This window comes from Falco punctatus, assembly GCF_963210335.1.
Source record: "Falco punctatus genome assembly, chromosome: 11".
NCBI classification, from domain to species: domain Eukaryota; kingdom Metazoa; phylum Chordata; class Aves; order Falconiformes; family Falconidae; genus Falco; species Falco punctatus.
In genome coordinates, this window is record NC_137591.1 from 12,485,903 (window position 1) to 12,511,610 (window position 25,708).

At 39.8% G+C, this 25,708-nt stretch overlaps 1 protein-coding gene across 9 annotated transcripts in view; it reads right to left on the minus strand.

The window, feature by feature from the left end:
- The window catches only part of ST3GAL3 (ST3 beta-galactoside alpha-2,3-sialyltransferase 3), a 184,595-nt gene that overhangs the window by 99,351 nt on the left and 59,536 nt on the right, over window positions 1–25,708 (minus strand). For 6 of the 9 annotated variants that reach the window (XM_080406921.1, XM_080406919.1, XM_080406920.1 and 3 more), the window contains one exon: window positions 16,573–16,665. The exons of 2 other annotated variants lie outside the window; for them this stretch is intronic. In XM_080406921.1, coding sequence (XP_080263047.1) covers window positions 16,573–16,665 — 93 coding nt within the window. Of the gene's footprint in view, window positions 1–819; window positions 6,854–16,572; window positions 16,666–25,708 lie in introns of those variants that run through there. One more of the 9 variants, XM_080406927.1, reaches the window with a different exon arrangement.

Sequence of the window (25,708 nt, forward strand, 5' to 3'; positions counted from 1 at the left end):
GCTACAAACAAGCGCTGCAGAGAACACTGACAAACCACACTAAATTAGCACCTTATAAGAATTCCCATTATTACTTTTAATTTCCCACCCAGTTCCAAACTAGAGGACTAAAACACTATGGTTAACCAACACAGGCGAGAAGAAAGTCTCTTCGTTATCCCTGTGGCCAAAATGCTTTGCCAGTTGTCTGCACACTGAACAACAACAAAGACAGACCCTCTCTTCCCTCCTCATCAACATAATTCAGAGCATCTGTAAATGAAAATTCTAAGAAGAAACAGCAAAGGCAGCAAAAGGATTTGACATTCAGAAATCTCCCACGAGACTGATCTTTAACGTTCATAGCCTCCATTACGTTAGTAATACAGTCACTTTACAGTGATTTCCATCATCGTGCATTTCTGTCATTTATTAATAAAATGTGGTTTTACTCTTCTGCAATGCATAGAGTTGTCCTTCACGATAGTCACAATGCATTAGATTGACTCCACCTTCCTCCAATTAATAAAACGATGGATGCTGTAACCCACCCTTGCAGTCAGAGACCTTACAGCACATCCACACTGCATAACACAACATTGTGCCATGACCTCAAGCTACTGCTGAGCCAACCTGCCATGCATGCACAGCAGCACACGACGCTCAGGTAAGAGCGTGGTCCCAAAAGCAGTAGGGCCATCTCAGAGAGAATAAAGCTACCCACGAGACCCATAGGCTCTGGCTCAAGAGCCACAGGTAAGCTCCTCCTTCCAAAGACAGGTTCATCTACACCATTTTACACCTAGTGTATGCACTACATAACATGCCACTCAGACTTACCACATTGACACTCGCCGAGTAGTTTGTGGCAACATCTGGCGGACAAGGAGTAAGCAATTCAAATAGTTTCCTTTCCTTCTGCCAGACATATGAGCTCTTTTCTGCTTCATCTTGGTTTTCTCCCTAGGCTCAGGTACCAGATCCAAAGTCTAAATAATTCTAAGTATCTTACAGGAAAGTATCATTTAATAATTTATTTTTGCAATTAAATCCACTATAGACTTGCAAATAGCTTGTATGAGCTGTCAGTGTTCCCAGATTTGCTTGGAAAGATAAAAAGATTTTATGTTTAAATCAGCCCACAGTTAAGTGGCTGGCAGTAACTGTCCACAGAGTCCTGCAGAGGCCAGTAAGCCTGAATTTAATAGAGTGGGAAAGAGGGAGTTAGCAAAAGGAGGCAGAACTTGTCACTGAAAGTATGACAAATGAGGAGGATGAAGTTAGCAGCAGTTTTACAACAGACTAAAAGAAGCAATACAAGCATAAACAAGAGGAGAAAGTAGCACATTACTGTAATACTACTAAAAAGAGAAAGCCCCAGCTCAGGGCTCAGCTATGGGAAGAGGAGGCAGTTTGATGTTTTTTGTAGATCAGTTTTGGAGCAGAATCCCATGGGTTATGCCTCTACATGGGTATACTATTTGGGTTACATTTAGCAGTTGGGTCTTGTTATTTAGCAACACATGCAGGGCTTGCTGATTCACACAAGCCAACCCAGAACACGAAGTGTTTGGGTTCTCTTTTCCTGTTAAAGTCTTTGTTATTTACTGCCTGCAAGATTGCACTGAAGTTCCAGCCAAAACTCATTTCTGCTGTTTCCAATGTACATTCCAAACACAAAAAACATGGCACCACATCAAATGTTAAAGTAAGATCGTTATCATCCAGCTGCCAAACAGTTCCTACAGGTTCAGAGGCAGGGAGTAATAGAAATCACGAACAGTGGTTCACCAGAATGAGCTGACATGTGTTTTCACACTTGTAGTATCACACTATCTTATCACAGCTTAGTGGGAGACATGGTGGTCTACAGGACAAATAGAGGATTTTACCATGGAAGGAACAGGATAGATAAGGCAGTGGCCCATGACCCCCCGGCTACCCAGGGAGGAGAGTGTGCAGAACTGCAGAACAGGCAGAAAGACTCAGCACAGAAAAGGCAGAATCATCTTTTGCCAGCAGAATAATCCAGTGGCCTCCAAGAACGTTACTCACAACATTAGTTAATCACGGCGGAGCCTGAGGACCAAAAGCTGAGGTCCTATTGTGCTATGCAGCATAAAACCACTGACCAGCCCTTGCAAAAATATCTGTCATGCATTTAGGCAGATAAGGGAAAGGCAACACAAATCTCACAAGCAGAGGGAACTACACAACAGCGGTAGTTATTTTAGCTCCAGAATTTGAGAAACAGGTTTAGGTCAAATAGTACGAAGAAACCAAGGCAATACTACAAGGATAATTTTAATGAAATACTGTAAATTAAGAAAACCTGGGAAGTTCTAAGGCAGCTAGAGGCAATAAAGACAGGAAGGCCTTGGAATACAGATGTAAATGAGTCAGTTCAGTAATCTGGCAAATTTAAGGAAGTTCAGATTGAAAAGCTGAAAAGAATTCCACAGTCTAACCACCTTCAGGATTTGTTTGAATTTCTTGTATCTATTTAGCTGTTGCAGCTCTTTAAACTTTCCTAAACCCAAGGTGACCTTTAAAAAAAAAAACCCAAAAAAAAAAAAAAAAAAAAACCCTGAAAAATTTGCCAGCACATACAAACATATTCTAAAACATGCTGTCCGGAACAAACAGTCTTCAGAACAGGGTACCAAATAGCCTCTATAATAAACCACGAGCAATTAGTCTGCTGGAAAACAGATTAGCTCATTCATTTCAGCAGAGTAAAGGTGGCTGCCATGCTCCAGGGGTGATGTGAACTGTGGGGTCTTTTCCTGAGCGATCCTTACTGGAAGCCCACCAGTTTGTACCTGTCAGAGGGAACTGAGAGAGTTCGGGGCCTGGGATGCAAAGCTTTGCACTGGCTGGCTACAAATCACCGAAGTACTCCCCCACTAGCCCTCGTGCTCCCTTAAAACACCCCAGAAAGCCAGAACCCTCTGGTCCACCAGCACATGCTCTCTCAGTCTTATCTAGTGCCTCCCAGTCTGCCTTCCCATCCCATTCCTCCTTGCTTCCTAAAACTAGAGAATTTGTAAAGTGAAAAATCTATCAAACCTCACATAAAGTCAGGGTTTTAGATACAAAGGTAGAAATACAGAACGCACACAATGAACAAACACAAAACATAACTCTGCATCTCACAACTTAATCCCCTCCCGGCTCTTTTCACCACCACTCTCCTCCGAAATGGCTGTACTCACATTTAAACATGAAAGCCACATACCCACAATTTGGTTACACCACCTTCTAATACACTTAGTCCTGCTATCTTCAAGTTCTAGTGAGTTCAAGACTGGAAGTGACTTTCTACTTTTTTAGGCCCTCTTACCTTGTTTTCAGCTTAAGGTTTGAGTAGGCACGTGCCATCTAGAACCAGCCGTTTCAAAATGGGATAGCTGGAGATCCAAAACTCCCCCCAAAAGTTGAGAAGACAGACCTGCCTCAGGTTCCCATCTGTACCACCACTGTGCTTTGGGGAGCCTACAGGCAGCTAAGCTCAGCTAGGAAGCACTACGACTAGAACATACACATACCATAAATGCTTCCTGATACAGGATTTATGACGTGTTGTAGAAGACTTAAAAGTGCTGTGAGCAACAAAGGTTACTATTTTATTTGTTAAAAAAGTAAACAGAAATGTAGCCCAAGAGGGGTAAAGGAGGGCCACGTCCCACGCAATCTGTGTGCTCCATCCACCTGAAAAGGCAGAAGGAGCCAAGAGGAGTGGTCTGAGGACAAACTCAAGGGGAGAGGGAGGGAAGCAAGTATCTTGCATGGGACAGAAACCAGCCCAAGGCAGTGGCATGGAGCAAACCCTGGAAGGTGGAGACACGGAGCAAGCACCTTCCTCCCTAGGACAGCTGTGAAAAGCAGCATTACGGAGTCAGGGTACTGTAGAGTTGACACTTGGCTTCCACAGTCAAGACAAGCCTCCAAAATCTTCTAGCAGCTGATGAAATGGAGACATCAATGCCAGGTATATTCAGAAGTTTGCATCTGGTTAATTTTATGCTTTTGGTTTGTAGCTATTGCCAAGCTACTAATCAAGAATTTTCCTAGAGAAATCAGGTTGTTTTTTGGTTTGTCTGGTTTTTTTTTATTTTTAATTTTGTTTAGTGGCCTGACAAGCAGAAGGTGCATTGTAATCTACAAAAAACCCCAAAACAGGAATAGAAATGTAGCAGACAAACCCTCTCAACACCAGCAAACTGGGACAAGTTTGGAAACCTCTGCTCTTGCATGTCTAACTCTTCAGGCAGGTTGACATGCCGGGTCTTTGGTATTAGGAAGAAAACTCAGCAGCAGCTGAAAGCCAGAGCCATGCTAAAAACATAACTTTCAGAAGTGAGAGATTCCCACAACTCTAGGAAAACCTTAACTGCCCCAATACTTAACACTGTTTTTTCCACTTATTTTTTTTACTCCTTAACAGCTGCAGAGCGGTCACTGCAAACAAGCTGTTGAAGGCTCTTCCTAGGCCAGATGTCTTGGATACTTATGGGTCCTCTCCTCTACCAGGGCAGAGGGGCTTGTCAGTGATGGCTGCTTCACACTCTCCAGACACTGGCAACTCAGATCATTACTCAGTTTATCAACTGCAGGCAACAATGCCTTGTGCACTTCCAGACAGGCCAGACAACTTTGTTAAAAAAAGTAATAATTTGTCTGCAGGAACTTTTGCCTCTTCCAGTTCCTCTCACACTTCTCACCTCCTCTGCCTTTTACTGGGGTTCTTGCATCTTGCACAATTTCTTTAGGTAAACTAAAGACAGGATTATCTCAGAATAAACTGCCCTCCTAGTATCACTTTATTTGAATTACTGGATCTTCTAACTTTATCATATAACAACATTCAAATACTTTGAGATCTTAATTGAATAAAGACAGTTCTGTCAGTGAAAATATTTACAGTAGTCTCACTAATTGCGACTGATTTCAGCTTCCTCAATCTCATTATGGTAAACTGGGCACTGCTGTGAAAGGGAAACAAATAGGAGATGAATGAAAACAAACATGCAGAAACACAAACAACTGCTTAGAGTGACATTAATCATTACCAAAAATCTGTCAAAAACATCCTTCTAACTGGCATCTGTCAAAACATCTCAGCAGTTCATCATCACACAGCCACCGCTCAGATAGAGTCTGAATGTGCAACAGCCAGCACTGCAAATCTCACACAGCTCTCAACTTCTAAGTGAATTATTTTGTATCTCAGAGCACTCCAGACATGGCTTGTTTCACAGCATTTCTCTCCTCTTCCTCCTGGACAGCCTGAAACCATCACTGTTCCCTCCTCCTCAGAGGGTGCAATGTCTGGCATCTAATTACACAGAATGAACTGCTGCTTCCCCTCTGTGGTGTCTGTCCAACAACCCACATGAGATGGCAAAACACTGGAAATCAAGTCCTATTAATATGAAGAGAAAAAAACCACCCTATTAGCCCTATTTCCTGTCTGGATATGGTTTAAGAGTCCCCCAGCTATAGCAAACCCTAATAGTGCAATACTGAAGAATGAAGAACCTGCTTCTCAGGAGACAGAGATCAGCCCTCCAAACCCACACCCAGCATGAGCAGCAGGTGCCAGACCTGGGAGAAGCGAAGCAGAACGGTTCCTCCTTTCCTCCTAGAAAATAGGAGATGACTACTTTCCTGCTAAAATACTTTCCTTACTGAGCACAGGTGCAACATTTTGCTGGCTGAGTGCGACAGATGATCTGCCAGGACACCATGGCAGTGGCAAGGGCAACTACTTCTTTACAGATATGTCTACTCAGCCAAGTTTCTTTACCCTTGACAGATGAGGAAACCCCTATGTGAAATGAGCAGTCACAGAGCAGAAGTAAACAAGCCTAGTGTTTATAAACTGTTCAGTATCCTGTTGTTCCAGAAATAGTTATTATTACCCAGGAGATCAGATTTGTCCAAAGGAAAAGAAACGCTTGGTACATATGCTGACTAAAATCCCCAACAAGGGAAAAAACCAGAGAAAGTTTGTGGTTTTCTTATTTTAGTTTTCTTTGCTTAAACCAGGACCCGTAAGCATGCTTTGCCTCCTTCAAATTCTGGACATCCTTTCTCAACTGTTCCAAGAGCAGCAGGAACAAGTCCAGTGACGACAGACTACACATTGGCCTGTTTAATCAGAGCCTTGGGATCGGCATCTTCCTCTGCAGATGCCTGAACTCCACAGACACTGATTAAGAAACAAAGCGAAAGCAAAAAAATGCTGGCCCCACTGGCTCTAAGGAGTCGCCTGTTTTGCCACAGGTTACGTTAAGACTGCTGTAGCTTTAAATACCTACCCATCTATCAGGTTACACGTTTACAAACAAATTCTTAAAATATAAACAAAACCTGCAGAACAGATATAGGCTGTGCTACTTATCCCTAATTCACCGCCTGGTGAAGCATCTGGTATAGCTCTGAATATCCCTGGGACCGTTCCAGAGTTGGCGTTTTCTCTCCATAATGGAGCTGGAGACTCTCCCACCGCAACAGCTGCTGTGCTGTGGCCTTGCTCATGCTGCGGGTTCAGGGCCAGCCATGCCCGGCCAACCCAGGACAGCACATCACGGACCCCAGTGATGGCTGCAGGGACAGGCAAAGCCATCATGTCCCAAACAGCTTTCCCTTGCTTGTCATTGTTAGGTGAGTTAACACTATTTCACCTTTCCTGAAGCATCGGTGGGAACTGTTTATATTTGGAACAGCTCATCCATGGGCCAGTTTTCACTCTCAGTGTAAACCTTCTGTAATAAAAAAAAGACCCAAGGCCAGAAATAAACACTTCTGGTGGCTAAAACAGCATCACTTTCCATTAAAGACAGCAGAGGTTCCCTAAAAGCATCAGCCCCTAAGTAAAAGCAGATACACACACCTTTTCATTTAGGAGGGCGATAAGTAAAGCATTATGGGATTGTGCACTGGTTTATTTATATATTCTTCTGGATTCAGGTTCTTTGTGACCCCACGGAAGGTTACAGATAATCTGTTTCATTCCCAGATAAATCAGTTCGTTTCTCAGGAATCTCTTTATCACACTGGCATCACTTTCAGCATTGCGATTCTGTATCTGCTCCTAGGTATGCCCTGGTATAAACATGAACCTGCTGGTAAACAGATTAGAAACATGCTAAAATTGGTGTGAAACAAGTATCAATTTAGAAAGGGGAAACCACATAAATCTCTAAATCTTTTTTCCCCTTCTTTTTTCCAAGAACAGTACAATAGATGTTACTTGAACTGTACACAATTCTGAAGCTTACATCAGTTGTTTAAGCTTGGAAGAAAAACAAATTATCATGGCAGATGCCATGATTTTCAGGAAAATCACAACAAAACACTTATGAGACCCAGACACAGTTTTTCTGGTTTGTAAGCTGGACAGTGGAGTAACCTGTAAAGCAGTAAACACTGACTTGCACACAGAAAAGTTCCTGTGCAAGTAAATCAATGACTCAAAAGTGCTTCAGGAGAGAAAAAGACGTGATTGTTCTTAAAGGTGCGGCAGATGACACAAAAAGGAAGCAACTTTTTTCTGAATGTGTAAATCTTCCGAATTTTGCAAAATAGAAGCAGAATTAAAAAACCAAGGTGAGTAATATGAGTGAAGTATGCCATCCCCCCACAGTCAGCTTCACTGCAGTACGTGGTAATGCTCTTACCTTGGTTTCCAGCATTTCACGTGATTTGGGTTGGGCTGAACCAGTGAACAAGTGTCCTTGGGAAATTCCAGGAACTTCACCAAGCTCCTTTCATCCCTGACACTATCAAAACAGCTACAACATTTCTTCCACAGTATTTAGCAATTAATTTAAGGATTTTATTTTGCTGGATAGTTAGCTCAGAATTATAGTAAAAGGTACCAAGAAATTAACTGCCAAAGGAGCTTCGGCTGCTCACACTGCACTGGACTCAGAGCTTCTACAGTATTATCTGAACAACATTCTCAAGTGACTTCTCACATTGCTACAAAGAGAATTTTCAATCTTTCCTGTTTTTACCTTCATTTGCCTAATGTAGAGTTGGAGGGTTCCCCAGACTGTTTCTAATTTGGTCTAATAATCTTGCATAAATTATCAGACTTGCTTTTCATCCATATTCTTAGCTAACGTACATTTGCTCGGTGCCAGCATTTGCATGCACTGACACTCTTGAAATTTTTCAATCATAGAACAGTGTGACAGTAAGAAAGGAGGCAGCAAAGGTAGAAGAGGAAAACAGATTGACTTGAAATCTACCCCAAGATAGGAATCTTGATGAAAAACACCAGTAGGGACTTCAGAAAGAGCAATTATCCACTCTTGAACCCAATTTACAAAACTCTTGAGGGAAGCTGCACTCTTCTCTACGGCAAGTGGAAATCACCAGTGACATACACAGCCTCAGAGATACCAGGGAACTTCTTCGGGCTCTGGGCTGATGATGGGCTGCACCAATAAAGATGAACCTTCAGAGAGTCGAAGTGAGAGTTTTAATGAAAAGAGAGATACCCAAAACCACTTTCTTTGGGGAATGCAAGGAAAAGAAAAGAAGGTAAGACGTGTATCAAAACCACAGTGATATTACATACACAGTGGAACTTTCAAGCTCACTGATATTTTTCATTCGTTTCATTTCAGGCTCACCGATATTTTCATTCACTCAAATGCATTTAGATACTCAAGCAATCTTTGCTGCAAGATTTTTCCTGAAAGTTAAACATTCTTATTGGTATAATTTTAAGAGCAGATGGGCCACAGCAACAGCCCAAACACACATGCACAATAAAATATGCTTATTTGGTGGCATGGATTAAGTTTATTGTTTCCATTACAATCATACATGCTCATACAAATATGGTTATTTATTTGTACATTTGCAAAGCTGTCCTTTTTTGTTGTTGTTGAAGTTCATAACTTAGAAATAACTGTATTATTCTGGAAAACAGAATAGTACTCCCCATTCCTACAACAGCAGTGATCTTGTTCTGAAGGAAAGCAGAAAGCCTTTCTCACAGCAGTGTCTGGGACACAGGGACCCTGACTTCAGTGGGAGCCTCGAGAAGTGTCCACTCTTTCATTGAACACAAACTGTTTTCACAGTTCAAATTAACAAAATGAGCCACTTCAGTGTATTTCAAAGTGAGATGTACATTATACATATATTTAGAAGACCAAAAAAACCCCTATTATAACTAATTCAGGGTATATATACAATTTTATATATCTTAAAAAATTAAGATACTACCCACTGTACCTGAAGAGACCACAAAATATGCAGCAGATGGATCATGTTACAGTCAGGGAATAGTTTTGAATTCCCATAGCAATCCTCAGTGGCAAACTAATTATCCAGCCTATTTCTTCAGTGAGCTCTCACAAACCGCGTGAAGCTGCCATCCTTTGGCTTCCTCTGCTCTCCTTAAATAGTTAATCACAAAGGAAGCAGCCACCTGCACTGACAGTCTCTATGCACTGAGCTCATGCCCTCCCTGTCACTTCAGTACAAGCCCATGCTGGGTACGGCAGGAATTCATGAGGCACAGAGACAGCCAAATGTAAATAAAGTCAGTTTTAAGCAGAGGATTAAAAATTCTCTTTTTAAAAATATTTTTTTCTGAATAGCTAAGCAACAAAAAAGCATGGAATGGAAAGATGCTCTTGAGTGCTTATTATAAGAGGCACAGCTTCCTGGAAGGGCACATGGAAACTAATAGGGAAATATTGGGGATGAGGGGACCACATTTTTAAATTATCCTGACCCCTGCTAAACCCCTTGCTAAAGCTCCGGTTCCATCTGAAGCCTGTCCCCCATTTGCATGTAAGAATGTATGCAACAGGTTTTTTTCTGAAGTATAAAAGCTGCATAAACCATACCTGCAAGACAGCCATGGCAAAGGAATTTTTGCCAAGCTCTGGTATCAAGGAGACAGGGGTCTACCCTGCACCCTCCAGAGACAGGCATTCCAGAGCTGTCCCAGCTACACACCACTGGCCTGTGGAAGCAAAGAAATGCACAGGAGCCTATGACCTACAATATCAAAGGGGAACTAAACATGGGGGGGAGGGGGGAGACAGAAGAATGACTTGAGAGAAAGCCACTGAAATCTCTATGGCTTGCATAAATCCATGTCATGCATTCTCTGCTGATATGAAAGCTTAAAAATTTTTGAACTTTATGTACAAAGACACAATTCAGCATGAAAATATAAACCCAGAAGAGTTTACAGGAAAGCTGTTTTTCCTGAGCGGAGGAACATGCTGCAGTATTGAAAAATAAGCACACACACACAGAGAAAAAAAAAAAAGTAAAGAAAACACCAACTGCAAGAAAACACCAATTGCTCATCAATAGAAAGTTTGCACCAGATAATAAAAAAAACAAACTAATTTTGTTTCTGAACTGATTTAAAGAAACTTATGATTCATATAAGAATATTTCTTAGTACCCATTGACTAGAAAGAGATGGTTATGATCATACCCTTGGTGCTAAAAATAGTCTTATGTATCTTAATCATAAATGTAAAATTCACCATTGAGATCACAACACCTACAGATCTGTTGCATATTGAATTTCCCCTTTCCCTTCATTCCCATGTTCTCCTACCAGACAGATTCGCAAGTCTGCAGGCTGCAGACATTGCTGCTCTATTTACCACCTCCTCTAATTTCTGGTATTAGCTGCCAACTTACAAGAGCTTGTGGTTGGAAAATTGTCAGTAGCTGAACTGTCCCGGGCTGGCATGTCAGCCACAAACTGTGGGCAGAGGTCCCCTTTCTCATTTGATAAAGAATAGGGCACAGAAAGAACTGTACACAGGCAGCATCGTTTCCACAGTAAGGCCAGACACGCAGGAGACTGCAGTGTTACCACTGCAAACACAAGTTAGTGCCTTCTACAAAAAGGTCAAAGCATTAGCTCCAGACTTGTAGGTGACCTCAGACCTACTAAAAATAGCCTAATTCACTGAACATAGTAGTCTAATTCACGGACCATTTTACGAAAGCCACTTGTCATTTTCTTTGTGCCATTCCAAAACCAGTAACCTTACTTCAGGCACTTTGAGTCATTATCTGCTGTTGGGAGATTTGCAAGAGGCAGAATCATATTGTCCTAGAAAGTGAAGAATCAGGTAACTCCTTCATTTACAGTGAGCAGCAGATGCAGCCCAGCTAGCCAGCTCCTACACTGAGATGCAGGTCTGAGATCATGCATCCATTTCTCTTGGTGGGGAGCCACTGTCACGATTCAGATTACAGCATGTTTTTCTGAAGCTATGCCAGTCTCCAAGGCATAATAATTGCAAAACCCAGAACTGAACAAAACAAAAACACAGGCATGGACACAATGGATGAGACCAAACATCCATTTTGCCCAATACTTGATGTTTGTATCCATTGCCCAATATTTCAGTAAAAAGCCTAAGAAACAGGGAATATATGAAGCTACACACTCTGCCTTCAACATCCATTTAGGTTCCAGCCTCTTGTACCTTAGGAGTTTTCCATGCCTGTTTCTGAGTACTGCAGGTCAATAGAACCTGACTGTCTGTCTCTATTTTTGTTAATCTTTTGCCCGCTATGGAAGTCATTCTCAGAAAAACGTAACTGGAAATAGCATGAAATAGCAATTCCTTTTGTTTATTTTAAACCTGGTGCACAATATTTACATTTAAAACCTCCAAATCTTGAGGTACATGATTACATCTCTCTGAATAGAGAAACAATCATCTAAACATCTTCTCCATGCCATTCAACATGTTACACGTACTTGTGAATACTTTCTGCTTGCTCTACCTCAAACTGGGAAGTCTAAGTCTATACAATCTTTCTGAGCATGGGAACAGTTCCGTGTTTTTGTTTAGTCTTTATTACCACTATATATACCTAATGCTTTTAGATCTGTTTCAAAAATTAGTTGAAGAGAATTAGGTGTGTTAGTCAAGACAGAGGCACAAGTGGGTGTTTATACAGTGCCATAACATTCTTGGGCTTTCTGCACTGACCTCCCAGTATGTTCACGGTCTTCTAACCATCGCTAGTCAGTAAGTCACAGAACCAACCACAGTAATTCCAAGATCTCTTTCCTGATTTGTAAGGCATAACGATGTCCACCATCAGGTACACACTGTCAGATCAATCTTCTCAACAAACACTACCTTAGGTCTGTCGGAACTGAACTTGGCCTGCTATTTTGTTGTCCCATCGCTTAGCACTGTGAGATCCCTCTGACATTCTTCACAGTCAGTTTTGGGGCTTGCTACCTAGAAAAATGTGTCAGTGCTTTATTATTCATCCTCCGTTCCAGATAGTTTATGAGCACTTGGAGCAGCAGCGCTCCCAGCACACATTCTCCAGAGGACCCAGGGAAAACATCCCTGTACCATCCAACCTTACTCTTTTCCATACGGTTTCTAACCTTTACCTTCCCAGCCACTACAGGATTATACCAGTTTAATTCCCCAAAAACCTTCAAAACACCGTTTGGTTGATTTTTTTTGGTGGCTCGCTTTGTTTAGGTGGTTTGGGGTTTTTTTAAAGAAATTCAGACATACTGTATTAGCTTAATCCCCTTTAGCAAATGCTCACCCAATCATTCAAACGACACGAGCAGACTTACAAGGCAGGACTTCCTCCTGCAGAAGACAACCTGACCCCTCTCTATCATCGCTTTCATTCCTGTGAACAAACACAAATTTTATTCTTTTTTTATAGTTTCTACCGAAGTGCCCGATACAGAAACCAGGCTCACTATTAGTTTCCAGTTTCCCAAACGCTCCACAGGCCCCTCTTGAAAAGCCTGACACGTTTACTGCTTTTCATTCTTCCATTCCGAGGCCAATTTAAGCCATGATTATACACAACTGCGTGTAACTCGGCAACTTCACCACCGAGCTCTTCACAAAGTGAGAACTTTTCCTAACAATTCATTGTGCCAATTTGCTCCAAAACGTCAACCTTCTGTCAGCTTCCCCCAGCCGGTCCCCCAGAAAGGAAGGCTCCACGGGGGAACTGTTCTACATTGAATAGCAATGCAAATAACTTCTCTACTACGACTTTACCTTCCCTTAGCTCACATGTAATATTATGATCATCTATCAGCCCATTGGGATCTCTGGCAGGCTTTCTGCTTTTGACAGTTAGACAAAAAGCTTTATTTTATGTTATTTTTTTACGTCTTTGTAAAGTTGTTCCTCAACATTTTTTTTTGTCTGCCTCATTATGGTTTATATTTAACTTGCCAAAGTTAATACTCTTTCCTATTCTCCTCATTTGGATACAACTCCTGCTTCAGAAAGATGACTTACTTCTAGGAGCCTTGTTTACTTTACTGTTTAAACCAGTCCTCATCCATTTTTGTGGCTTCCCTTCAATCTCTTATTTCCCCTCCCTCCTCGGACTATTCACCATCAAAACTGGACACAGTATTCTAGAAGTCTTGGGTTGTGGGGTTTTGGAGGGGTGGGTTGGGGGGTGGGTTTTCAATTTTAAATCAGTGCCACACACAAAATTTCTCAACTTATGTGTGTACATATGAACCTGAAATAGGATTTCAGCTATGATATTTGTTGAGATTACACAAAGCTTTCTCTGCGTCTGTTTCCAAGACAAAGGTTTTCTATCTTGAAGATATAATCTGCATTTGTTCCTCCCAGATGTCTTATTTCATATTGGATGTATTAACATATATTTTGTTGGACTGTGGCCATTTAAATCAGGCAATCCAGACTGTTCTCTAAAAGTAATCAAACCTTTATTTAGTACTCTCTAATAAGTGTATCATCTGCACACTTGATCTAGGATTTTTTTTCCAGCTAGGTTTATTAATGAAGGCACCGAGCACTGCTGGAATGAGAACTGATCGACTGAAGACCTCATAACAATGAAAAAAAAAATAAAAATTAGTCTTTCCTTACCAGCAACCACATTTTGAGATTTCTCAGGGCATTGTTCTTTAATCCATCCAGCACTTGCTTATGCTTGGTGAAGTCTGAACTCACATTTTCACCATTAAAGAAGCACTTATCAAGAAGAGTTACATCCTCTGAAAAATATTTATTCTATCCCAACTATTTCCATCATATTTTGCCTATTTACATTTAAAATTGCAGTAAAAAGTCAGGAACCTTTAGAATAGAAAAACATTTATCCATTTTATTCATGCTTGAAAACAGCCAAACCAACTTTATCCAAATAATAATAAAAAAAACAACAAACCCACACATTTTATGGTGAAGACCAAGCCTGAAAAACGTCAGCCACAGAGATTATGTTTTCCTAATGACACAAACAACTGAAAACAAAAGCTATAATAAAAGAAATCATACAGCTCAAATTCTTAAATCAACAGACAACCTAATTTCGCTTTAAGAGTTCTAAATATATTAAATGATGATACCTGGCTTGGTAATACTAACTTTGCATAGTTTGAGTATGAGAGAGGTTTCAGAAGAGAAAGAATCTTAAGTGTAGCACGGAATTCTTTGCAGAACTACTGGTCAGCCATCCTTACACCAATCCTAGGTAAAATAATGAAATGTCAGACACTGAATTTAACTAATAAAGAACTAAAGGACATCCTGGAAAAATAATGTTAACCTTAGTAAGGTTTAGGGTTCATGTTAGAGAAGTAACTGAACATAAATCTCCAGCAAGAGGCTATCTTTAGAACTATCAATATGATTTTTCAATGTATGATCAAGACAACAACCACCTAGCTAGAGACAAGTTACTACCTCTCTGCATGGCATTAGTTCACTGCTGTCAGCTACAAGGAGGAGGTGACTGAACAGCAATCTGTAAGTAGCTACTGAAGCAGAGAATAAATAATACTTTGGATTCTAGCAGGCAGAAACTTCCTTCTTGAAGCCAAAGTCTTATAGAAATTAAGATTAATATTTTTTCAATAATAAGTTTATCCATAGCAATAATGTAGCACATTATTACCAGATTCTCCATAAATTTAAATCCTTAAATCAAGCTAACTAGTCTGTGATCCATGATGACTTTACTGGAAGAAAGTGTGTCCTGTGTCATGAAACAAATCTGCATAAGGGACCATTAATGGTACATTTCTGGCCTTGCTAACTACTAAACAGTCTTCCTTCTTCAGTGTATATAATTTATCTCTGCAGAATCAATATGTAACAACAGCCATGCCTTGGAAAGGGCAGTTTTGTTTCAGCTGTATAAAGAAAGGAAGGCTTTAGCTGCAGACATCTTACCACAGTTAAATTACCTTGTATCCCTCTTCTGTACTATTTACATTTAATACATACACAGACACAGAATTAAAAGTATTCAAAGTTCTTAAAAGAGGATGGTAAGGTATCTACCTTCAGTTCTAGTATTTATGTTCTAACCAGAGTTCCAAAACTCACACAGAAGATAATATTGATAATTTTTTGTTCTACACTGGTGATGGAGAACATAGTCTCAATGCCTAGCATTTTGTTTGGAAGGCCTGGCTGTAGTATCTGCTGGTTACAAGGCAATGTCAGATCTTTGTTTTCAATTTTCCAAGTTTGCAGATACCACGTTTACCAATAAAAACAAAGAGATATACCACCTGAAGGCCATGGTCACCCACCCTAACCTCTATATGTGCAAGTCATAGAAACTCCCTCCTTAAAAGAAATAAAATATATCTTTAGAAAAGTACTAGTTACGTTAAGAAGTCCACAGCCTCTTTTGCCAAAGAGATCGCGGCACTAGAGCATGTTTTCCACAAGCATTTAAAGCTTGTACAAAGGTCAGACATAACCATTCAAATTTTCCATTTGACAAATCAAATTAAGATCCTTGAGCCTCAACAGCATAAAGTTCTTGCCAATCTATCTTCTGAACTGTCTTCCAGCCATTCTACAAACTCCTTGAAATGCAGAAGCTGCATGGTGCATTAGAGAAAGCTGTTAGCCAAATTTAAAGGTAAGTTGTGGTTGATCTGTTATGACTACATTCCTGATTTCCGAGAACTATGAAATAGTACAGCAACATTCCACCCTTTCAGAGGGAAAAAAATTCTGAAGAAACTAGTAACACTTCAGCTAACAGTAACTTCTCAACACAGTAAGATGCATAACTTGTTAATAACATGTCTTAGACTCTTTGGAAAACACTGTTGCAAAGCCTCCTGGCACCTCAAGGATGCTTTCTCTCAAAAAAAAAACCCCAAAAAAACCCACAAAAAAAACCCTGAAAAAAAGCAAACCACACACCCAAAAAACCCACACACAGTTTACTACTCCAGATAACTTAGCTGTTACTTCATGACTGGAACTTCCTAAAGACTGCATCATCTGGTACCACCTGTGAGCTTGGCCACACGTCTGTATCATGCACTAACAATACGATTTGTTTTATTATTCAACACAGACAACATTCTACCCTTTGAACAAGCTCCTAGTCAGACTGAAACCAATTAAGCCATTGCCAGTGACCACTCAAGCCCAGAATTTCAACACCAGTCTCCCTTTGAACTGATCAAGCGACAGAGCAATGACATTTTTCAAAACAATCTGCAGATCACCCACCTTGAGGGATGAGAAATCATCAGGGGAAGAGGGGAAAAAAACCCGGTGAATTACTTACTTTGGGAAGATGAGAGTCATGAGTGCTGATGCATAACCAGGCTTGCATACTCCCTCAGAGAAATTTGCATACTTTGATGCCAATTCTGGAGGCCTGTGAAAAAAAATAAGCAGAGAGTCACGACTCTCCTGGCTATGGACTGGGTTTTGCAATCGTCCAAGTCTTTTTTTTTTCCTTATAGCTTTTATGAAAAACAGCTGTGAGGAATTATTGCCAACACAGACAGGTATCTATTTGTTGCAATACAGCATCACAGGAGAACAACCAACAAAGGACAGAGTTAAAGATATCTGAATTAGCACTAAACCACTAGTTTTACTGAAAGGTTTTCATACCTAGGAAGGTAAAGCTCATGGAAGAAAAATATCAAGATTTCAACCTTTCAAAAGGAAGAAAACATAAACAGCACTTTGTTTTGGCTATAATCCTAAAGTATGATCAAAGTTAATATTATAGAAAAGTATTATTTAGAAAATACCTTTCAAGCATTTGAAACAAACTGCTGAGCAGCAATTCTGACAGGCTACCGTCAGGGGATGCATGCTTTCAGTATCTGGAACAGATGACATTGCTGCTGTTCTGTTGATCTGTATCTTAATTCAGCTTGCATAGTTATTTCGGGGCCAAATTTAGAATATGGGGGGGGGGGGGGTCCACTTAGTTTTCATATAGAAACAAGATTAGCAACTCAAGAAAAGATACTTAAGTCCAGTACATACTTTTACCATAGATCTACCGAGTGACCTGGAAAAAACAAGCAATTCATGCCCCTATTCACCACCTGCAAAATTTTTACATTCATCCATTTCACAAAAACATTCCACAGGTTAACTCACTTGTGCTTTCAGAGTAACATTAGATACTTTATTGTCAGTCACAGAATGAGAATTATCAATATTGCTTCCAAAAAAAAGCATTTACAGTTACATGTTCAACATTCAGTGGAAGTTGCAAGTGTTAACTACTGCAGAGTTGATCAATAATACTGTATTTGCTACACCATTTTGTTAGCAGTAGGCAAGTAATGAAAGAAAGGTTTTTGCCCTACAGGTCAACAGTAGGGAGTCAAATGAAGATGAGAGTACAGATCCGCATAGTAGATCCACAAAAATAATTTTCAAGAGCCCGTTATTATCAAAACCGTGCTTTCTTTTCCAGGCATCACCAACATGTACATCACCAATAACGCTGAAGTAGTAAACTACTGCTAAATGTAACGAGCATGGATTCAGAGGGTTTCGACTAAGTGGATCCCTGAGCTGAAGACTAGGTCCTGGAGGGACTGTGAGCAGTGATGCAAACAGAACCCTGGCTGGCAAAATTACGTATCTGAATGAAAGTAACTCCATGCTGAAATGGTAGTAACTGTCCTTGTACTGGTCCTGGCATCACATCCTGAGAGACCACTAGCCTTCCAGCTGGGTGATCAAAAGATGGAGAGTTCATTTCACAATTAACTGTATACAGTACAAAGCCTCCTAAAAATTTATAGTTCTTAAAGAAAAAAAATATCCCTTTTTCTGAATAAAAATCTAAACCTTCAACAGCTAGAAGAGGAAATAAACTGGAGAAAATAAAAAGTTACTATAAGTATATAATTTCTTAAGACTTTTGCAGATGAAAAGAACCAAAAAAGCTTAAGAACATTGACCCAGTTCTAATTCTGCCATGGACTTCCTGCATAGTAAAATGTTACATGTTTTGACCAAAACTATCACAATTCCTCATCTATAGGATGGCAGAACAATACATTTGGCTATTTACATATAAATTGTCAATTATTTACAGCAAAGTTTAGATTTCTCTAAAATACATTATATAGACATGGAGAGACAGATACAGACATAACACTGTCTAGTACAACCCACATCCCTGAGCTCAGTTTCCACAGGTGGCATTACAATATGTATCTCTGAATGACAGAGACAAGAAAGCATCCAAGATGTGAACACCTAGAATTCTGAATGCCAAAGAGTGGCACTGAATGACTTTTGTTCTGACTCCAGTCAGAATCTCTTTAGAAATAGGCACAGGAAGGAGCGGCCTGTTGCTGACAAAACAGAAGGTTTTAATGGTGTTAAAATACGTCACCTTCTGACATAGCCAAAAAGGACAGCAGGGTGTACAGATCACAGCTTGTTGCAGCACTTCAGATATGAAGAAATGTGGGAAATCGTAATTTCTATCAAGCAAACTCAAGGGTTGCTGGATTTTTATTGTTTAAGCAACATACAGAAACCCCTCATACCAAAATCTTCAAAAACAAGTAGAAAGCAACTGGAATTTATCTGCAGGCACCACGGTAGTGAGTCATTGCTGGCAAACTTGTATAACTATTTCAACAGCAGGCCTTTCTCAAATGACCTCAGTGGTCATACAAAGTATCTTGTGCCACAAACACAGGCATTTTTCTCTTTTCTGATTTAATGGCGCTTTCATTATCAAATTAAAATGTCCCTCAGATGCCCATCATGGTGTTTCTGCAAAAGAATAGCAGGCTGAAGCCCTCATGCATGCGAGTGGCACAGAATGCCAATCTGAGCTGCATACTGATGGTGGAGCTGTCAATCACAAAACCCACAAAGATAGTCAGAGCTGCTGAAGCCTGAGGGGCAGAGTTGTTAACATTTCTTGGATGTGATGAAGTTCATGATCCACAGTGCCAGAGGCAGAACAATTCTCGTAAGCCAACCGAAGCTGCCATCTCGCATCATTCAACATTTGCTTATCTCCGTTCTTCTAGCCACATATTGAGTCAGCAGGCTACAGAAAACTAGAAATGGGCAGTCTATGTTTTAAATCCTTTTAGGGACCCATTTTGTTTGTTTGATTTCTTCAGATTACACATTACACGCTGTCAATGCCAGCATGCCCATAACGATAAGCCTACATTAGGTGTAACTCGAAGGGAAACATTTAGAGTAAGGCTGAATACAGCCTTGCTGTCTACCATTCTGCTACCACATGAAGCTATCTAAGCTACCATCGTTTTAGATAACATAAATTTGCTTTGTGGTTTTTTTCCTGCAAGATTCACAGATCTCGCAGAGATTGTTCTTCCATAAATCAGACTGCAAAATATCCTGCATGAAGTATCCCATGTAGAAGTACACATTTTTCAAACAAATCCAGCTTTGTAAAATCACACTGCTGTTAGCAGGTATACAGTTCTGTAACAAAAAAAGTGTATGAATAAGCACCTCGTTCACATCTGATGACAGTGTACTTATTACAGTGACGCATATATTGCTGCTGCTTTGATTATGTTTCTTACTTCCAAATGGAAGAAGCAGTATTACTGGAAGTACCTTCTGCAGAGGCTGCCTGACAAATTACCAAAACAGAGCTTATGTTTAATTCTCATTTTATAGTCCTGAATGCTGCTTACAAGAGATGGGTCAAGAACTATGCACCAAACCAAACAATATTACTCTCTTAATGCTCTACTAGTAAATAGCTTCATCTCATCAGCTCCATTTCTGTGCCTGGAAACCCAGGCTATCCTGATCCCACAGAAAGCTGTTGTGGTAAGCCAGCCAGGGCTATCATGACTGTTATAGCACAAAGGTGCAAATCCCCTCTGCATCTTCCAGGTCCAACCACGTTACTCCAGCTCCTGATCCTCATGCTCCTTGTTACAGTGAAAAAATCAGTTGGGTTGAGGTAGGTAAAGAGCTTGTCGAGATGGCAGAAAGGACAGAATTAGGTGACACTGCAGACCCTTTAATTCTGCGCAAATTTTGTGCAGGAGAAAAAACAGTAAGATAATAAATTTATTCAGAATAAATGAGGAAAACAATTGAGAGTCATAACTGTAAACATCTGCAATTTTTAAACAAGTGCCTGCATGAGGGTGAAGTCAGAGGGAAGTAATTCTATTATTCCACTAAAAAGAAAACGCATTCTTGGTTTTTTTTTCCCTGACTTTTCTCCTGTAAGAGTAGCACACAACCTGAATTCTTAAGAATTCTTAAGACTTTCTGTGCTTCTCTACAGTTATGTGGACATCAGTCAACAAAATTTCACAATTTAGGTAAGTTAAAAATCCAGCTGCTTTCAGAGGTTTAGGAAAAGTAACAAGATTTTTCTTTCTGCTTCTATTTGGCAGATGTGTGCCTTCTTTAATCTCAAATATGAAAATGTCATCATGGTTAATTCCTTCATCATGTCTTAATCAGGGACAGCATGTCATCCTCATAGGACTGGAATCTAAATCCATTTAAAAAAATTAGTAATACAAACTCAAGTGTTTGGACTACTAAAAAAAATGACCATAACTAAGCTCACGTAATTGAATATTACAAAACCTACTTAAAGAGACAGATTTTGCCACTTTGACTTCCACATGGAATTTAAATTGTGGACTGTAAAAATTGAAAAACTTAATCATCTTGAATTGTCTTATTTGAGGACTGATTTCTCTTGCTGTTACTCTTGCACATAAAATACATGTAATATTTCTGAAACAAGAAAAAGCAGTTCTTTGGCAATGTGCTCTCTAGGTTGACCCTTCACCTTGGGGTTTCTTTCTCTTTGGTCCAAAATAACCTGAGTCTTATACCCATACAGCAGCTCTACAAAGTGTATGTCATGATAGCTAAAGAATGAATAGGAAATGTGCTGAGAACATGAAATGAAAGGCACATAAAACACAGTGGTTATTATGAAGTACTAATGAAATACTATTAGCAAGTAATTTGGCACACAAAAAAAAGAGCAGATTGCTAAATCAAAGCGGTTAATACTGAGACCCTGTATCGACACCATATGAGATTCAGGGCATTTTATTTTAGACTGGACTCCTGTCAGATTCCCTAGGCCAGATGTATCCACCACATACATACAAGGCACAGCGTTGGCCAAAAAGACAAGTCTTAGTTTGGACTCTTATGTCCAAATCAAATACTTATTCCAGGAGTCTATGAAATGCAACAAGCTTTCAGTTTGGTTTCCCCCAAATAAGCCCAGGGCTACATTTCAATCAGCATACAGTAAGAAACAATTATGGGATTTGCTTCAAAATTCCAGGACTGCACCAAACAAGACACTGAAGAAGACAAAACCAGAGTGGCTAGGAAGTGCATTGGTTTATATTTTAATTAATATCAAAGGGCCACAGATCTTTGAATGGTATTTGTTTTATACATTAGTTGTAGCCTAATAAATAGACAGCTTCCAGTCCTCAATATGCTTTTTTCATAATATCTCATAAACTTGTAAAGCAACAAATACCATTTGAGGGGGGAAAAAACACCCTGAAACAGAACCATAAACCAGCTTTCCCTTCCTAACTGGCAAGGACTTCTGTTAAAGAGATGGATGGAAAAGTAAGTGTCACATCAACTCTCCCCTTCATTAAAGACTGTCAGCCTCACACCAACTACCAGTTCACTTAAAAACACGGGAGAACACCTTTAGCAGGTCTGGGGATGCAGCTTTTTTACTCTCCTTCAGTTACTGCTATTCAGTCAGAGAAAGAAAAGTCATTAACAACACAGGTCATTAACAACAGCAGCCTTCACCTATATTGTAGTCAATTCCCATACACCGGTAACAGCAAGGGGCTTAAAGAAGAAAGAAAAAAAAAAAAAAGTATTTTCACATCTGATTTTTATAAGTAGAATCATGATCATCACGTCATTTTGACAGGCAGAATCTCCTTGAGTGCAAGACACTATGGAAACAAGATGAGCTGATGAACCCTTCTCTTGGTACATGGCTGGAACTCCATGTTCAACAGGAGGGCAGCACAGGTTAGGAAAACTGAAACAGAAGTTTAAGGAACTCTGATTACAGCTCTGTTAGAAGTTTCCAAACTTTGGTTCAAAGAATTGCACAGCCTGATCATGTGATACTTGCTATTTTTCTAGTTCCAGCTGAGGAAAAACTAAACAAACAAAAGAAAGGAATGAGGAGATAGAAAGAAGAGGAAAAGCAGAATGCTTACACTGAAAGAGACAGGAAATGCATCTATCACAGTATTGCCAGCTAAACAGATGTAAATATTTTCAAAAGTTACTTCAGTATGTAAGCAAATTCTTCAAGGAGGCTGTATCACCAAATACGAGGAAAGATGGCCCAAATCCCTTTTTCTGAAAAGATGTGATGCACACTAGAAGAAATGTCCTGTTCTTCTTCTCCACTAAGAATTGTGGCTTCTCGTGAAATTAATTTCTTAACTGCAAAGATAATCAACACATACTTTTATTTATTTATTTGGACTACTCAAGAACACCAGCTGAAGAAGATTAGGTTACACTGAACTAGCCCAGGAAAACAAAGTTTTAAAGCCATCCCACTAAAACCCGTGACCCACCTCCACAGCCCTGAATGAAGACACGATGCAAAGTCAACGCTGCCCTTTGGGAAATGCACGCTAGGAGGGGGTGCTGCCGGCTGAAGACCACGAACGCTGGCAATGCCATTCATCCCGTGTGAAATGTCATCTTTGCACACACACACCAAAGAGGTTTCCATCCCCAAAGGCGGCACAAGGATCCTACTCCCTTACTAAACTCCATTCCTACCCTTTGACATACTAGGAATTAGATCACTAGGTAGAATAAGGAATTTCAGGTTAGTCTCAGCAATGCTAAATACAGAAACACAGCTGTAAGTGATTTCTCTATCAGAAAGGACTGTATCATTGCACCACTTCTTATAGTTCACAGAATCCAATAACCTTTTATCAACTTCTAAAAAGTGTTGGGATCCTTGTGGACAAACGAATTGGAAGTTTTCAAGCTAGAAAGTTTTTGTTTGAATGCTGACTTTATAAAACCAGATTCAAAGGATGCAGATTAAAAAATCCAAGAAAAGTCCATGGCACATTTTGTATGTGACCTAACGCTGCATACTCCTCCAAAAATTGAGTAATATCTCCTGATCTCCTTTCGTTTTTATAAACTTTCCCCTTTTTAAAAAATTTCTGTTTCTGCTACAACTTATCTTTAAGACTAGTAGCACAGAGGAAAAGCAGAATTGTGTTCAAATAGACACAAATAAGGAACAAAGAAAACAGTCCATTTGAGGGTTTGTGTTCTTGAAGAAACAAGGAAAGGAGAAAACAATTGGCTGAAATCCCAATTGTTAGACTAAACAAAAAGCATGAAATACAGAAATTTTATTTTCCCAGAAGGCAGCTGTTTACCAAAGAAAGAAAGAAAATAAATTAAAAAAGTGAAGATGACTGCTCCCTCAGTTTTCGATTATTTACTAATCTTTGGACAAATAAACTTGTAACTGAATGAGGAAGTAACTTGCTGATAGTCAACATAATTCCTGAATACGTATTATTGGACTTTTATCTATTCTAGTTTCCATAGACCCAAAATTACTGGTTTCCATCCTCAGTAGTAAGTATCAACATTCTGGTTTTACAGATAAGAGATAAGGATGACCTAATGGAGGACAGACGCTTCTTTGAAGACGGGACATGTTAGGACTCACTTTGTTGTCAACAAAAACCTCTCTCAGCAATCAATTGGGATTCCTATCCGAGCTGCGTTCTGAACGAACTGAACTGTCTAAAGAATGTCCAAATAAACTCTATTTCTTCAAAGTCAGAAATGATAATGCTCCCTAATATTAGAACCTGTAATTCTCAAAACTTGGAAAAATTAAATGCTGCGATTTTCTACTTAAATAGCTCTCAAAACTCACTTTTAGCACAAGGGACATAAAAAGTGAGCAAATTAAAAGTCTGATGTGAAATCAAATGCTTACCTATCTCATCCATTTTCGGCCAAACAAAGAAAAGCAAGAAGATAAATCGAAAAGATGTAGTTTTGTTGCTGTAACCCTTAAGTCTTCATCAACCCTTATCTGTTACATCTACAAATGGGCAACACTTTCTTCGGATCAGGAGCAACGTTTTTCTATTTGTAGTGTAATGAATCCAGTAGTGTAGGTCCAGAAGAGACAAGCAAGTTGCTAAAGAGATGAGAATAAATAATTCAATGCAATTAGAACCCAGGAATCCTCTGCTCAGACTAGTAGGAATCAGTACATCTAAAACCAAAGATACTCCCCCAAAGCCTAAGCTGTGAGGAAAAAAAAGATCAACTAAGAATTCCTGAGCATCATAGCTGAAGTAACAGTTTTACATCTGTGGATACCACAGTTTACTAGATTTGAATGTCCAAATCCAGCACTTTGCAGTTTTAAAAGCCAAACGAGAAAATCAGTTACACTAAGGTTTTAATGACCAAATCTTCCTTCTGAAAAACATAGTTAATTTCATTGCAGAACACAGCCAGGCTATGGAACAATTAATTTCAGAGAAATTCACATTGTTTAGCTAGGTGCGACAGCACACTGGCACAGCAGAATGCTGCGGAGAAGATCAACAGTGATTTATTATTCACTATTTCCCCTATCATCGGAACGTCAACCAAAATTATCCTAAATGTCCTAAAGACAGTAAAACACTGACAGAAGGAAGCACTTCTTTCATATAATATGCAGTTAATCAGTAGATTTCTTTAAAGAAGAAATCTTTAAAGTTGGTATGTTATATAAGCCAGATGTATAGATGGGCTCAAAAGCCATTAAGAGGTCCAACGGTCTCCCAGACTTGGGAATACCAAAGCTTCCTCTCCACGGAAGACACTGGAGCAAGGATTGCTTCACACTGGTATATTTTTCTCCTTCACTAAACAATTCCAGGGAGCACTTTGAGAAAAGATACTGGGGCCGGTGAGCCTTTGGTCTGGCCATTTTTATTTTCTCTGCAAAGGAAGCCCAACCCTTTCTGTTGCAGTAGCAGCAGATCTATTGCACATGCAACTGGCAGCGACCAAACCTCAGGGGATTAAATCCCACTTGGAAAAAATTCTCTCAGGTACCTGACAGCCAATCTTTAACAAGAACAGTACACAAGACCCTCCCTTTCCAGTTGCCTCCATAATTTTGCAGGGGTGAGGGTGATGAAGGTTGCCCTTTAAACTTTTCATTGGAAAATATGGACAGCCAGGGAGGGAACAACAAATTAACTCCTCTTAACTAAAGAAAAAGAAGACGCTGGCTATAGCAAGGCCTTTTAGATTTTTTTCTTTTTTCCTGGGCTGGACTGAAATTGAGAGAAAAAACCCACTGCCCAGTGCATAATTTGCTTTAGATTGTACGCAGAGGTGAC